We start from the raw sequence: 18,018 nt of genomic DNA on the forward strand, positions 1-18,018 counted from the left end.
AGATGTTCCACATTTTTTTCTTTTTATCAGTTTTAGAATGAGTTAATTTAATAGGCTTTAAAAGATTATCTTTGTTTTTGTCATTAAATGAGTTAGACATAAACTAAGAGTTACAAATGAGTTCCTAAAAGCTCAGAACCCATGCTTTCTGCAGTTAAAGAAAGGTGGGAAAAGATGCACCACTCCCTAGCTGTGTAGACTTCGATATGCTACTTAGATGCTCTGTGTCACAATTTCCTTATCCATGAAATGGGGTTAAGAAAGTAGCAACCTCACCAAGTTTTGAGGATCATATGCCATACTACAAGTCTTCAGAAGCATGCAGGTCACATAGCACATGTTCAGTAAAGGTTAGTTGTCAGTAGTAGTTGCAATTAACCTGCCGTCTATCCTGAATATGTCTCCTCCGAGATCATTTCCTTTGGTTGGTATTTCAGCGGGAAACTGAGTGTAGCCAGAAATCACCAGGCGGTATGCTCTTGACACAGGAGTTTCATGAAATCAATTTTCTTGCTTCAAATTGTCCCTGTTTCAACTAGTAAAGACCTCATAGCTTTGGGGCAATACCAAGTAGCAGATTCTCTTCATGATGTGTATGTGGGATATATACGTGGGGAGTGGGAGAAGGTCTTGGACCATATAGACTTGCTTTAAATCCTAGTGTGGGCTTCTTTTGGGCTAGAAGAGCCGTCTCCTGTGAAATGAAGTCACGACCTGCAGTCATGTGTCAGAGAAGCCTATGTGTCAGAGAAGACCCCATCCTGCCCAGGCGCAACATGTAGCGTGCGTCTCAAGGGATGGAGTCCCACATCCCTCCTGCAGCCGAGCGTCCATATGAGACACTACATGAATGGTGAGAACACCAGAGATGATTCACACAAATCGATTAATATGATGCCAGGAACAAGATATAGTCTTAATGTTAATATAAATTTAAGATTCATAATTGCAGTCTTCTTTTTCCTAGTTTAAGCAGTCGCTGTGAGGTTTACGTACTAACGCAGTGACTAAAATCGCTGTGGGTATGGATCTGAGTAACAGAAACTAACTCAAATGTATTTGTACAGTGGCCGATGGGTCCATCCAGCTGCCTGTGTCTATTAAGGGGGCCTCTCTATGTACTTGGAACCATTGAACATTACTAGCTTACTCCTAATTTTGGAACTGACATACCATCACTTCCATTGCATTCTTTGGTCACCAGACCAACCCTGGTGAAATGTGGCAGAGAACTCCTTATACCATCTACCTGAAGCCCCCATTCCCTTTTGCCTTAGAGGACCAACATCACCAAAGATTTGCCTTCATGTTTTCCTTGCAACGCTGCACTTTAACCTAAGAATGATGCCAATATTCCAAATAATTTTGAGCACTATGTAGTTCTCTGTGTATCTACTTAACTAGCTACTGACCTGTGTTTCATCCTATCTATTTGTTCCTCCTCTCCTCCCCCTCTTCCTCCTCCTTCTCCTCCTTCTTCTTCTTCCTTTGTCCCTCTCTGTGCCCCCTTCATCTCCCTAACCCCTAAGAGAAACGAAAAGGAGCTCTGGTTCAGCCTCACTGGATACCAGCTAAGGTAATAAAATGAACACTGCACTGGGAATTAGGGACTCTGGTTCTCCTCTCTGCCATTTGACATTCTTAGAAAGGAAACATAGAGATGTTACTTCCTATCTATCTAAGTTGTGGTTTCTCTATTTCTAAAATTAGGAAGTTAGACGCTACACTGGTCTGATATGCCTTTCTGGCCCTGGAACTCTAAAATAAGAACCCCTGCAAGATGACTAATGAAAAGAACAAAGCAGAATTATGAGATTTACAGGTTCTCTAAAAAGTGATTTTGCAGACTTCTATACCTTTTACTCTAGTCTTGGAGTCTGGCTTTAAATCCTACAACTCATGTGTCAGACAGAAGAACTTTTCCAGTATTCTCTAGTGGGCATACCTATAGCACACATTAAAAGTACTAGACTGACATTCAGGATCCATGAACAACTTTCCAAAGGAATGAAAGGCGCCTACAACCAGCCAGTTGCTTATAAGGCAAATACTTAAAAGCTGCACCACAAACATCAGTGAAAGACACGAGCACACGGGGCTCATAATCAATGTCAAAAAGATACATTATGTCCAGGCCTTCTCGGAACCCTCATGTACTTACGGTGCAGCCACCAGGGATAACAAAGTTTTTAAGTGTAAACAAATGGGCACTTACCTGACTGAGACAAAAGCGGTGTATAAGGGATTTTCGGTTCTATTGCACTCATCGGTGGAGGTAGCAAAGGGTTGGCGAAGCTGCGGAGTGGATGAGTTGGTCGAACACAGGCTGTGGGGATGGTTCTGCTGGGTGCCTCCTCACCGCTGGGATGCTCAGGCTGTGCTGGGGGCAACATGGGCGGCTGTTGGGTGGCCGGTCCTTCGCTCACTGCTGCAAGGGAGACAAAAAAAAGCCATTCATAATCTGTGACAAAGTGGGCTTTCCCTAAGTCACCCGAAGGGGCCCTGGAGCAGTTCAGAGAGTTATTGCCAGGATCTGACTAATCCATTCTTCACGTTGAGAACATTCCATCCCTCTACCCTCATATATTTAAGGGATAGGATAACACTGCCCCTTTAAACAGTAGAAATAGACCCAGCAGGACAGGACTCTATCTTCCGGGGAGAGTAGTAAAATATACACGGCACTGACTGTATTGCCTGAATTGTCTGGGCCTTGCAATCATAAATGAAAAAGCGAGAAAAAAAAGAGTTATTTCTCCTTTCATAAGTAGCGATGTCAGTGACATTCAATGTACCAAACCCGGCTACGGCTGCATTATTATCTACCAGCCGATATGCCAATTTTTTTAAACATGCCATGTCAACTGTCAGACAAATCAGAGTTACCGGGTGCTCAAGGCATTGCTAATAAAGTGATACGAATAATAACCATTATCATTATCCTCCATAACAAAACAGAAGCACATCCAGCAAAGAAGTTATAGGAGAGATGAATCTGCTGAAACAAGTTGCCTGAATGCAGAATTGCAATGTTTCCTCTTTGGTAGCAAACATTGTAATTTTCAGTCGGATTACTATGGTTAGAGAGGTTTCACACAGCCGTCTGTGACAAGCCTTTGGCTATCTGGACAGTTTTGCGTGAGGAAACACCCCTTTTCTCCAGAGAACACAGTTTAGTTTGACCAAAACACTGTTTATCATGCTGAGGATGCTGTGATTTGACTTCATTCATTCATATTGAGTCAACAGATCCCAGTTAAATTGAAAATGAACAGAGCTGCATAGCAGGTATAAGTGTGGATGAAAGAAGAGTATTTCTGAGGACTTATTTCTTTAAAAAATGCTACTGGGTAAAGTGGAAAAAAATACAGTGATAGAAGATAATCTCTCACTTTTGAAAGAGAATTTCTATGCAGGAAATATTTCGAGATAATTAGTTTGTGAGATAATTTTGAGACACCTCTCTGGGAGGCTCAGTGAGGTCAGCAAAGGGCAGAGGAGATGGAAAATCTGATAATGCTGAAGGGGGTGGAGATTAAAGATACAAAAGATCAAGATATCATATTAAAGAGATGCAAAAGTGAAATGCGCCTGCAGAGGGTATCTGATATTAAAACTCATTTGTCTATATTCACAAAGGGTTAGAGGTCCTCTGGGTCACTGAGTGGGCTTCAGGCTTACCCCATTCAAAGATGGAGATGAGGAGATACAGGGTTGGCCCAGGACAGATGCAGTCACTTAGCAAATGGAACCAGAAAATGGGCAAAGACTTGATTAAAGATTTCTTCAAATATGGAAAGTGTAATCCAGCAAACTGGATAGAACTCTGAGGGCAAGAGCAGTTTGAAGAGAAGTACCTTATCTCTAGGCTAGGAAGTCCTATCAAAAATGGAGAGGAGAAACACATGCAGGTACAATCTCAAGGTTAAAGTATGGGGCTGCAAGGAAAACATTAAGGCAAATCTTTGGTGATGTTGGTTCTCTAAGGCAAAAGGGAATGGGGGCTTCAGGTAGGTGGTATAAGGAGCTAAACTGCTTTTAAGAATGTAAAGGGAAAGAGGAACGTGTGTGTTCAATCAAGATGGTATAATTAGGTGGTTGAGAGTATAGTTTTAGAAACAAAGAAAATTAGGAAGGTTTTACTCTAGACTCATATTTAGTCTAAAGGAACAAATGACCAACGGTCAGTTGTCCAAATAAAAATACAGTATCTCTCAGATCTAGATCAGAGAGAAGCAGCTGCAGGAACCTACAACAAGGTCCTTCTTTATTACCAAAGGGCTGGTTTTTATTAAATGGTCCATATCATCATATTAAAAATGCCTCTCCAAGAAAAGAAAGTTCACAGTTTTCCTCAGAAATCTGCTGTAATTCTCTCTATTGAAGATGGACTGCAGTAAATCCATATCATATTTTGAAAACTGCTTTAGTTATTACAGAAATAATAATGTTTTGTGATGTCTTTCTTTTCTTCATTCCTTCCTTCATATTTTCTTTTTCTATTCTTCTACATTTTTGAAATCAAATAGATCTAAGTTAAAATATTATTGTGATCATAGGTTTAATAAAACTTACATGCACTTTTTTTAGTCTTCTAAAATTTAGTTACTTTAAAACCTCAGGCTTCACATGAATTCTGTTGACTTCAGTGAATTTTAGGGGGGGAACTCCCATTTTTCTTCTCTTCAGCATATTTGAAAATAAAAATGCTGTGCATGCCTAGTCCTCCATTCCCAAGTTTTCAGTTGGCCACCATGATTCCCACTGGGAACATCACAATGTGGTTCTTGACTTTGAGAGAAGTAATGGTGCCTTGATATCAATGGACCAGCTCTTTAGCAAAATCAATACTTAGCACCACATAGTGAAAAGGAACGTGCCTAATGCAATGTGCTAGGTGGAATGGGAGGGTCCAGCCTCAACACTGAATGTATCAGTAATGCATAAGGGACTGTTTTTGTTTTGTTCAAAACGTTAATTTTGCTTATACCTAATACAATGGACAAGGTACAGGTTTTCCATAGACAATTCATAATGCTTATATTTTACATAGAGCAAAAAAAAAAATGCCTTTTAGAAATGGCTGACATCTAAGGCAGTGAAAACACACTCAGACAAACACAACAGCAACTGCTCCACTGGAAAAGCTCTCATTTCAGATGAGCCCGTTTGGCCAGTTCAGGTGCCAGCTTCAGGACACCTATGTGAAACAGATTTGCTCTGTGACATGATATTTAGCTGTACTAAGAGCTCTAAAAGCAAAGAAAACCTCCTTTCACCCACGAAGTGCAGCTTCCCTGCAATTCAGACACTAAAGTGAGAAGCAAATATGTACTGGCAAGGCACTCCTTTTCAAATGATGAAATAGTAGGAATGCATTGTACAAATAGCATACAATTACACAGCAGAGTCAAATCTCAAGGCACTTTTAATAATTAATGTCAACACATAAATAATTGCTATGGAATAACTGGCAAAACTATTGCAAAAATGGAAATGAGGATTTTTCTTCCATCTAAAATTGCAATATTTGAAAGAAATACAGCACTCATAACTCTAAGCAAAGACACTTTAAGACTCGAACATTTTTAGGAACATAATTCACTCATTAATCTCAGAAGAACAAGATCGTGCAATAATCTTAAGTAACCCCAATTCCTCACAGTTGGGATTTTTTTAAAAGACCCGAGAGAAAAATTCATGAACTCTACTGTGCTGATCTTATTTAGGTCAAGTTCCATTTGTTAATTGATTTCCAATTTGGCGGAGAGGCGGGGCAGAAAAATAACATGGATAAAGTTGACCAGCTTTCTCACCAAGACCGTGCGGACACTGAAAACAATAGTGGAAATCATCTACTCTTCTCTAGTACCTGTTTCAAAAATGAGGAAGTGGGGGCGCTGATTTTATACTGATTTGTAGAAATGAGGCCTCAAGATGATTATTTGAAGTTTTCAAAATATAGCACTTTTCCGTGTCCCCCAAAGGCCAGTTACTTTGCCTATTGAGGCTAAGAGCAGAACTGCAGTGCATTAGTAGGAAGAGGAAAGATTTGTCCATCATGACTGTATAAAGCTTTATCCATGGATCACCAAATATGTGTTATGCAAATGTACTTTAACCTATATCTTTCCTTTCCTTATGGGAGGGGAGAAATTCAGCTTTATTTGTGTCTTCAGAAAGCAGCAGTCTTCGGGGGCAGAGTTTTAGTGATTCATCTCTCAAAGTCAAAGGTCTTTCTGATAACTTTTGAGGAAGGAGAGTTGCCCCATTTCACACAGTCAAATGCTTCGTTTCCTGTGTGTGCCTTTCACTGTTTTTCAAGGTGACTAATAAGACATCTCCAGCCAGAGGCATGAAATGTTTTCTGCTTGAGAGAGAACAGGGATGTTTAGTGTTCTCCAAGGCATTTAGAAACTGATACTGAATGACTGGAAGTTAACTGTTTCTGACAGTGATTTAGAGAATATTTAGTTTCCTAGAAAAGAGGATGCGTTGTTTTTTTTTCTTTTCTAAGCAAGCACTTAGAAACACATATTAGTTCCTATACCTTTTGCATTTCACACAGCTTTGGTCAAAAAATACTTGAAGAATGACTGAGTATATATTTTAAAAACATGTGAAATCTTGGCCAGGAGTAGAATGCCTATGCCTTTTAATTTTAGATGAGAGTCAAGAATTATTAAACTAAGAATTCTGTTAAGAATCTTTTATTTGCATAACTTTCTATAATAGTTATATCATCTATTTTATGTTTGTATTATATATTATGTAATAGTTACATAATTAAATTTATTTAATAATCCTTACTTTTAAATAAATTAACAAAATAAAAAATCTACTAAGGAGACTAAATTTTTCTCCCTTCCTTCTTCCCTCCCTCCCTTCCTTCTCTCTCTCTCTCTTTTTTCTTTCTTTCTTTCTAATAGACCTTAATTTTTAGAGCAGTTTTTAGGCTCCTAGCAAAATTGAGTGGAACATACAGAGATTCACCCTCTGACCCCAGATATGCACAGCCTCCCCACAATCAAAATTTTGCACCAGAGTGGTCCATGAGACTAATCACAGATATAAACAAATCTGTGGTCCTTAACCACAGATGAAAACAAATTTTATACTAGCTCATTTATTGTTTTTATTTTTTTCACTGAAATTTAACTTTTGGAATCAAAGAGTAAATGGGATGCTGGATTTTCCGAAGGAGATGATGCTTTTAAAAATGGAAAAGAATCTACAGGAACACCCATGAATAAAATAGCTAATTGCTAGTTTTAAACAAAGTAGTGAACTTTGGCTGTCTCAGTCTTGCTGGAATGAACTGATAAAAGCCATTCTTACACTTTCTTTTAAAGTTAGAGAATATAAATGAAATCAAAAGAAAGCAGTAAACCAAACTAAAACTATAAACCTCTCTTTTCTGTTGGGGACAGTTCATTTCAGAAGTTGAAGAAGGGACTTGTGGGTTCTGAATTCTTTGACTGGAATCATCGTCCTAGTTGTCTGGGGATTCGGAAATTTTGGGTTGTTGGACTTGTCACACCTTTCGTATTTAAATTCCTTCAGTATGGTTTGGGGGGCTTTGTTCTTCGAGTTTCTGCACACAACTCTATTCTCTAGACATGATGTGCAGTGAGAAAAAGAAAAATAAATATAATTATCTCTTGGTAGATTCCTAATGCCTTTTAATTCTAACCTTGTTACATCTAGACGATTTATGATTTCTTAGAGCTGTCCCTGTTGAGTTGGAAAAAATATAGCTACCCCACAAATATATTTTATTGCTGTTACCATCTTATCTATTATGAAATATCCCATCTCACAGGAGCTGCTGAGTCACCCGTTCGTAACAAGGAGAAGAATGCCATAAAATAGATTTTAAAATGCTGTGCTTGAAGGAAAAAAAACAAAACAAATGGCACAGGAAAAATCACCAGGGTATATATAATAGCTTGAGATTCTTTCTCCATTCCTACATTCCTTGAAACAAATGAAATACTACTCTCAGGATACAAAATCAATATACAAAAATCAGTTGCATTTTTATATGCTAACAGCAAACTATCAGAGAGAGAAATTAAGAAAACAATCTCATTTACAATAGCATCAAAAAGAACAAAATACTTAGGAATAAATTTAACCAAGGAGGCGAAAGAGCTCTACACTGAACACTACAAGACTTTGATGAAAGAAATTGAATAAGCTGCAAAAGATGTAAAGATAGACTGTGTTTATGGATTGGAAGAATTAATATTTGATGAAAGAAATTGATGAAAGAAGACTTTGATGAAAGACTTTGATGAAAGAAATTGAACAAGCTACAAAAGATGGAAAGATAGACTGTGTTCATGGATTGGAAGAATTAATATTGTTAAAATTACTACCCAAAGCCATCTATATATTCAACGCAATCCCTACTGTAATTCCAATGTCATTTTTACAGAAATAGAGAAAAAAATCCTAAAATTTGTATGAAATTCTGAATAGCTGAAAGCAATCCTAAGGACAAAGCTGGAGGCATCAAAGTTCCTGATTTCAAACTATCCCACAAAACTATAGCAATTAAAACAGTATAGTACTAGCATAAAACAGACACAGACCAATGGAACAGAATTGAGAGCCCAAATAAATCTCCACATATAAAAATCAACTAATATTTAACAAGGAATCCAATAATATATCATGGGGAAAGAAGAGTCTCTTCAATAAATGGTGGTGGGAAAACTGGATAGTCACATGTGAAAGAATAAAACTGTACCCCTATCTGGTACCATCCGCAAAAATAAACTCAAAATGGATTAAAGGCTTGAACATAAGACCTGGAACTGTAAAACTCCTGAAAGAAAACTTAGACATTGGTCTTGGCAATGATTTTTTTGATTGGACACCAAAAGCAAAGCTAACAAGAGCAAAAATAAGCAAGTGGAACTACATCAAATTAAACAGCTTCTACAAAGAAAGAAAATGAAAAGGTAAGGGGAGAAAATTCTTACAAATCAAACATCTGATAAGTGGTTAATATACAAAATATATAAAGAACACATACAACTCAATAGCAAAAAGACAATGTGATTAAAAAATGGGCAGAGGAACTGAATGGATATTATTCCGAAGAGGGAATATAAAAGACCAACAGATAGATGAAAAGGTGCTCAACATCACTGATCATTAGGGAAATGCAAATCAAAACCACAATGAGATACCACCTCACATCTATTAGAATGGCTAAAATAAAAAAAACAAGAGATAACAAGTCTTGGCAAGGATGTGCAGAAAGAGAAACACTTTTGCACTGTTAGTAGGAATATAAATGAGTGCAGCCACTATAGAAAACAGTATGGAAGTTCCTTAGGAAATTAAAAATTGAGCAATCATATGATCCAGTCATCCCACTTCTGGGTGTAGCCAAAGGCAATCAGGATATCAAAGAGATATCTGCACTCCTGTGCTTGTTGCAGCATTATTCACAATAGCCAAAACAATGAAAAAGCTAAGTTTATGTCCAGGATGAATGGGTAAAGAAGATGTGAGATGTGTATCTATCTATATTTATATTTATATCTATATCATCTACATCTCTATCTATCTATCTATCTATCTATCTTATTCAGCCCTGAGAAAGAAGGACATCCAGCCATTTGCAACAACATAGATAGACCTTGAGGACATCATGCTGAATGAGATAAGTCAGACAGAGAAAGACATACATTATATAACATCACTTATATGTGGAATCTAAAAAAGCCAAACTCGTAGAAATAGAAACTAGAATTATGTTCACCAGGGGCTGGGGGTTGAGAGAAGAAGGGAGATATTGGTCAGAGTACAAACTTCCACTTATAAGATGAATAAGTTCTGGGGATCTAATGTACAGCATAGTGATTATAGTTAATGATACTGTATTATACACTTGAAAGTTGCTAAGAGAGTAGCTCTTAAATATTTTTATTACAAAAAAGAAATGCTTATTATGTGACATGATGGGGATGTTGGCTAAGGTTATGGTGGTAATCATTTTGCAATACATAAGTGTATCAAATCAACATTTTGTACACCTTAAATTTATACAATGTTAAATGTCAATTATATCTCATTAAAACTGGAAAAACACATACATAAAAACAGATGAAATACCACTCTGGGAATTTTTCATTTCCAGCAACTATTTCTTAAAGATGAAAATGTATCGCTGAACTGATTTAATAAAGAGAGCTTTCATACAGTTATTGGTTATAAGGAAAATCAATGAGACATCTTTAGTTATAACCAACAGACACTTAAATAAGAATGTTGGAGGACAGTCACTTGCTTATTAACTTCCCAGTTAACAGAACAAATTAATTTCAAGCACCCATCACATCACTGTTTTACTGAAGCAGTTAATCTTTGTTTCCCCATGACTCCCCACACTGTCAGTGCAATGGACTATGGAAAGACTCCTAGAAAATCAGTCCAAAAGCATGTACATAGGGTCCAAAAAAACAGACGATGCTGGAAAAGAAAATTCTAGTACACAGGTCATAAGTATATCAATTTTTCCAAAGGATAAAAACACCAAAATGGTACACACTTGACAAGACATCCTTGGTATTATTCATTTGTTCTTAGTAAAAAGAACGGAAAATGCAATACACTAACTTTTTCCGGCTCCGAAACCTCGGTCCACTGACAGTGTAGGGAACGGCACAGGCCGGAGGGTGAACTGCGGGTGGGGGTAAGCACACGTGGGCGATGGAAGGATTCCTGGGTACTGGGCACTTTCTAGGGTTGGCACAGGGATGGCACTCACGACAGCTGCAAAACAAAGATGTTATCGTTAGTATGTATAATTCTATGTATGCACCTAACAAGCAAAAAGGAAACGGCTACATTTTCACATCTTCAAATCCATGCACGTCTTCACAGTACCATGTAGGTTCCTTTACTTACCTCTCTTTCCAGAAAGTCCCTTTCTTAGCTCAGAAGAGATAACTCACTCTTTAAGAATCTTACCAGGGAGCATTACCCTGAGGTTTAAAACTTTTCATGGTTTCAAACAAGGAAATGATTCATCAGCCATCATAAAGCCATCTTAAGGCTTCCTGGCTTTTATTTAGTTTAGTTTAGTTTTTGTTTTAGTCTTTCTCCTAGGCAAGAATGATGACATTAGAAATTCTGTGTTGTTCAGAAATGGAATATATTATATAGAGTGGGCTAAGAAAATGGGAATTTTCTATTAATTCCGTGAAAAAATGTAATGCTTTGGAGATCTATAGTCTGGAGAGAGAATAGCAAGTTATAGTCTAAATAATCACACAAACGATTTATATTTAAATAGAAAGAAAATACTTTCAAACAGCCAAAATAGTAGTACAACTTAGTGACACATTAATTTAAATGCAACTGAATGTTTTCTGTGAATACCAAACATGTTTTAAGTTATATTGAACTTAAACCCACAGATGATATCTTACACAATATTTTCTAGGTTTAGTGAGCATTGTTCCATTCCATTATTCAAATATCTGTTCAATTATATCTTATTATGAAATATTTACTCTAAGTGTAGTCAATCTCCATGTTATAAAATGTTTAGTATTCTCTACCTCTCATTAACTAAAAATAAAAATTAAGCTAGCTACTGGTATGATCAATTTCAACAGTATATTTCTGTGTATAAAATTAATGAAGTTATTTCTGTTATATACTTGATTTTTTATTTAATTATACCCTAATGTCAATTGCTGGAGTTCAGCATGCACAGCAGTGTACATTTACCAAAGGAAAATCTTTTTTTTTTAAATTACATCCCTCTTACGAAAGTAATTTCATCAAGATACAGATTATCTTGCACTATTGTTAGAAACAGATTTTAAAAACATTTTAACTTAAAAATGCAGATTAATTACATTAAATACATAACACTTTAAAATAAAAAGACTGCTTCTAGTAAACTAGCTCTTAAAACTGCATTCGAGAATTTATTTTTCAGTTTATTTATAACACTTCTTAAAGTGCCTATTAACATGTTTAATTGAAAAAGGAAGTTGGCTTTTTTTCAGATAAAAAGTTTTGACTGACTGGTTTGACAATGAAGACTAACTCTTTTTTCAGTTGGTTAAGTAATGGTTGTTTTATCTGAATCGAATAAAAATACATATTAATTATTTAATGGGATAAAACATTTTTTCAAAAAATTATGTTAGTAAAGATGTAAGTGATATTTCAATGTTTCCAATCCTGTCTTAGTATATTGTATTACACAAAGTACCTCTAAGTGAAAAAAATCTGCATATGTATTTTATAATTACTTTGTCAGTCTTAGTAAAGCTTTTTACTGTTGTATCTCCTAGAAAATTAGAAAGTAAGTAACTTGAATGAGTAATAAATACCTTTGAAATTTAGGTAGTTTCTAAAACTTTTACTTCCAGAAAAACTGAAGGAAGACATTATCTAGTTGTTTACTGAAATACTATTAAAAGTAACTTTGTATGAGAGTTCACAGAATAATTCTGGCATGTAATTTGGAAGGAGTTTGAATCTTTGAATAATTGCTATAAAAATCTCATTGTTATTGCACTTGCTCATACTTAATGCAAACAAGGTTTCTCAACGTTTAGATCAAAAAGAGAAAACATCGGAATAGAATTTATGCAGTAAGTAATGTTCATCCATGAATACATGCACTAGTTGTACAAAAGAAGCATCTTTCATGTCATTAAGTGATAGAATTCTAATACAATCTTATTTTATATACAATTGTGCAGAAATACTAATTGTAATGTTAACACACCGAGAAGAAAAATAATTAGCAGTTAAAAACTTGTGGTCACGTAAGTTTATAATATAAATCTAACATCTCAGTTTATAAAAATATTATGTTTCAAAGAAATAAGATAGATGATCGATCAAAGATAGTCATAAAAACAGATGACAACTGTATATTCTGTGGGGAAAGTGAATTGTAGGTACTAGTTCAAGGAAAAAATGAGTGATACAACTTTTCTCTGTAAAAGGGAGCTTCTTCATGTATTTTGTAAATGGATGATGTGGGTATCATATTGCTATGGTATTTTTATACTTTTGGCTTTATTTGAAAGAGTGGAATACCAGAAAAATTACATATTTCACAGATACTTAACTTATAATATTGTAAATGTTAAGTTAAAACTGTGTGTGGTGATACAAAGCTTTTCTAAATTATTTTTGGGAGGACTCGAATGAAAAACTGAGATTATTAAATGATATATAGCATCATAAATAAAGATGCTTTATAATCTATAAAATATTTTATAAAGAGTAAATTGTGGCTATACAAACATATGAACAGACTTTAGAAAAGGGAAAAGAAATAAAATGACAAGGAAACTTTTAAAAAGAATCAGAAATTCAAATCAGATACTAGCCAAAATAATTATAAATTCCCCAAAGGAAAAGGTTATAAGTTTATAGTCTTTGTGTCTGTCAAAGTATGGTGCTGGAGATACTTCATATTTTTCAAGTGAGTTAATAAGAAAGATTTTCTAGAAGTAATATTTAGAAATCTGTCATTTTAACCCATTGGAGATTTTTTACATGGTTGATGTATTATTTAGTATCCTGATGTGTATGGTTACTCTGTTACTATAGTAATAATAATGATAATAATAATAGAGTTGAATAATTTGTAAATAAGAGTCATATAATAACGTAAAGTCCGTATTCATATAACTCAAAATCTGTCTCTGAAGCAGTTAATTTAATGAATTCACACATCTTACTGATCAAAATGAGATCACTGCATAGTCATTAAGGTTGACTGCCAAATTGCAAAGCCTTTCCTGTGTTGACAATTTTTACTCATAAATAAATGTGACAATGATAGTCTCCTTTAGATGTGGAAGGCACCCACTTGACAAATTGCGCACCTTTCTAATCAATACTGTTATGTGAATTTAACCAATCTTTTAGAATACATTTAGAAAAAAAATGTCATAAATATCTCCTGTTTCGAGCTGAATAAATTTGAATAGAGAAACATAAAATAATTTGGCAAGCCACAGATTCTGTATAAGTTAGAAAGCTGAGAGACCCAAGAGACTAAATTTATATTCCAGCTCCAAGTCTGTCATTACTGAAGAAAAGAAATTTTACTTTTCATGAGTTTTGCATTTTGACTACTGACCTGGGTACAAAAGGTTTGCAAATAATAAAAGTTCTTTAAAAAATAATAAATCGGTTGTATGTCTCTGCACCTCAGAAATTCTCATTCTTCTATACCCTGACATGAAATAGAATAGTCAGTATTCCAAAGCTTTGGTTTTGAAGTATTTTGATGCATGATTCATTTCTAAAACGGCACAGACATCTACCCTTACTTATAAAACTGTTTTTGTGAAACTAATCATTCGGAAATAAGTTGGATCCAACACTGTGTATTGAAGTGCATTTTGGTATTTTCCCTCTACATGTCAGTTTTGAGAGCCAGAAACACACACACATACACACACCCTCACACTACAATTCAAGGCATTCACTGCACTGCTCTGTTTATGTAAAACAGCTCAGAGAGCGATATCATCAAGCATTTTCAATAAATCTCTGCTTTGTGGCCGACTATGACTAGAAATCTGTTCTGACACAGCTTGCTGACAATTGAATTTACATGTCATACTGACACACGAAGATTTTTCAAGTGGAAATTCCCTCACCAAATTAGTTAGTGCCCTGAACAGGGCATGTTGATATTCAAAAACTTTTACAACATTTTAAAAAATGTTAGCACTAAACATGACTGATAGGAAATCTAAAGTAGAGATTTTATTTTTAAAGCTACAATTTTAAGAAATAAAGCTCTCTGTAGAGATTTCTCACCATGATACTTGACAGATTTGAGAGATTTGTTGAGGAGGAGAGGTGGACAAACAGAAGAGTAAAGATAATATTTTGAAGTGCAAAGAGTTTAAGTCAAATATTTCTCATTCGGCTTCTCTTTAGCATCTCTTTATATTGGCAATGGCCTATATATACTCTGGACTATTTGGAAATGTAGTGTCCATAGCCCTTGATAAATATTCTAATTTCCTTCACATTTTCAGGTGTCCTTTAACAAGCAATTGTCACTGGATGGCCGCCACAAGTATCCACAACCTCCACCTTTAGGAAAATACTGAACATTCACGATGATGTGTTCTGCAGTTATTTTTAAAAAAAATTTTTAAACATCTTTATTAGAGTATAATTGCTTTACAATGGTGTGTCAGTATCTGCTCATAGTGGTAAAGAGCCCAAACTGAGGTCAAACTGCCTGGGTTCACTATCCAGTTCTGCCACTTGGTAGTGAATAAATGTCACAGCCAGTATCTAAGATACCTCCCACTGATTCTCTCCTCATGTCTTCACATCCCTATTGGTGTTTCCTGCCACATTTCACCAGGGTTGGTCTGGTGACCAAAGAATGCAACGGAAGTGATGGTATGTCACTTCCAAAATTAGGTTAAATGAGATTTCTCTCTATCTCTTTCTCTTTCTCTCTCTCTCTCTCTCTCTCTCTGATAATTCACTCTGGAGGAAGCGAGGAGTCATGTCTTGAGGCAGAACTGCCTGGCTAAATCACTCCTGTATTCCTGACCCTCAGAAGCTGTTGAAAAAAAATAAATGGCTGTTTTATGTTGTTACATTTTGGGGGTAATTTGTTATGCAGTAGTGGATGACTATACATTCACTTGAGAGGGTATATATGCTCTCTGTTTCTTGGTTTTCTCATCTGTAAAGTGGAGATGATCATGGTACCAACTTTATGGTGTGGTTCTGAGGATTAAAGAGATTATCCACACGGAAGTGCAGCAGGGTGAGGGGTCAGGAGTCAGCACTGTGGAAATATGGGTTATTGATATTAATCTGCTGGGTTCCTATAGATGTGCCCCAAGACTGAGCTGAATACCATTCAATAGGAAGTACTGTTAAAACAACCTTCTTATATGTCTATGACTTTGATTATGGTGATGGTTTCATGGGTGTATGCATATATCTAAACTTAGTAGATTTGTATAAATTAAATACGTACAGTTATATATATATATATATAGTTATATCTCAATAAAACTGTTTAAAAATAAGTAAAAGTTTAAAAAATATGACCACTTAAAATATAAGCCAAACTTTTCCAAAGATACTGACAATTATTGCCATTATAGTTCTATTAAAATGCTAATTCGTTCTATTAAAAAATACCATCTTACATTTGAAAGAGGAGTACATTAAGTTAGAGGAAACTAAATATTGTTTTTTTAACTCAAATTTGAACCTGAGGGAAGTACGACACTGTAAGATTTATGAGATTAGAAAGAAAAGTTCTTTCTCCGGAGGAAGAAAATAACTGGAATTATGATTATAAAATCAACCTGGTTCAAATCCTGGTTCTGTCATTTAGGAGCTAAGGGAAGGCTCTTAGTTTATCTAAATCTATCCAGCCAGCCCACTTTTCATGTGGTCTTCGCACACTTTACAAGATGAGATACGATGTGGAGGTGACTGCACTAGTGACTGCCACAGGGCAGCTATGAAAACGTCCTAAGAGCAAATGTGAGCAGGGAACCTTAAGACCCTTACAGCCTCCTGCAGCCTTCACTCACTTCTCAAATGAGATATGGCTCTGAAGTCCAGAAATGTGAAATAGTTGTGAACATCTGAGAGTACATTTTGACACCAAGGACATCAGACAGATGAGACTGCAGGAAAAGGAGACTCTGATCTGGGGCTAGAGGACTCCTTTGAGATGAGCTTGAGGCATCACACAGCTTCCTTCTCTGCAGACCAGTGACTTTCCCAGGACACTGTGAGCCCATCTGCTTTAATCTTTTACAAGTTACCCCAGACCGCCCAAAAGACTTGACTCAGATGAGAAAGATCCTGGAAGAAAAGATAGTGCATTTTGCTGTAGAAACCTCTAAGATGTTAGGAATTAAGGAAGAATTGGGTGACATAAATCTGAAAAAGTGAGGAATCTTCCAGTCCATCCGTGTCGCTGCAAATGGCAATATTTCATTTTTTTATGGCTGACCTAGAGAACATTATACATAGTGAAGTAAGTCAGACAGAAAAACACAAATACTACAAGATATCACTTATATGTGGAATCTCAAAATAATACAAATGAATCTATATACAGGACAGAAACAGACTCATAGACATGGAAGACAAACTTATAGTTACCGAAGGGGAGAGGGAGGGAGGGACAGATTAGGAGTGTGGGATTAACAGATACAAACTACTATACGTAAAGTATGTAAGCAACAAGGATTTACTGTATAACACAGAGAATCATATTCAATATCTTGTAATAACCTATAATGGAAAATAGTCTATAAAAAACGGAATCACTTTGCTATACACTTGAAACTAACACACTATTGTAAATCAACTATACTTAAAAAAAAAAGCAACGGAGTTTTTATTTTTCATATTGCTCTAGGAAAACTTTCTAAAAGCTAGAGTACCTTTTGTACTCCATCATTCAAAATTCTTCCACCAACTCTTTGTCAGGTCCCTTCTGGATTATTCCTATATCTCTGATAACCAAGCTATTTTTTGCCTTGTAAAATCCTCCCTACAAACACAATTCTGTATTCCTCATATGTACCATCTTGAACTTAAAGGCCATGTTTTGACCGTGTCTGCACAATCTTACTGACCTGCTGATTTGGATATCCAGTGGAATTAATCCAGTAATCCAGTGGAATTACTAATCAACAAACTTTACATAAAAATCATTTGCTTGTAGAACTATCAAGAAACAGCCTCTGTGCTTTCAACCCATATTTAGTAACAACTGTTATACAAAGTCATTTACACAGCACTGTGGGAATTATAGGGATATATAAAAAATAGTCCTTCTGCAGAAATTCACAGTAACAGAAGGAATGAAATATAACGTTCAAGACTCAAAGAATAAAAACTGATCTTAATAAAGTTATCAAATATTGGTTGGAAACATATACTAGGTAATGATATCATTTCTAATGCAAATTTAAATGAGCTCTGAACTTTCTGCACCTTGCCACT

At 35.7% G+C, this 18,018-nt stretch overlaps 1 protein-coding gene across 1 annotated transcript in view; it reads right to left on the reverse strand.

The window, feature by feature from the left end:
• Positions 1–18,018, reverse strand: part of DCC (DCC netrin 1 receptor) — a 771,692-nt gene that overhangs the window by 51,542 nt on the left and 702,132 nt on the right. The window contains exons 26-27 of the mRNA XM_065889420.1: positions 10,636–10,791; positions 2,216–2,428 (exon numbers count right to left, since the gene is read on the reverse strand). Of these exons, the coding sequence (XP_065745492.1) occupies positions 2,216–2,428; positions 10,636–10,791 (369 nt within the window). The remainder of the gene's footprint in view (positions 1–2,215; positions 2,429–10,635; positions 10,792–18,018) is intronic.

This window comes from Phocoena phocoena, chromosome 13 (assembly GCF_963924675.1).
Source record: "Phocoena phocoena chromosome 13, mPhoPho1.1, whole genome shotgun sequence".
NCBI lineage: Eukaryota > Metazoa > Chordata > Mammalia > Artiodactyla > Phocoenidae > Phocoena > Phocoena phocoena.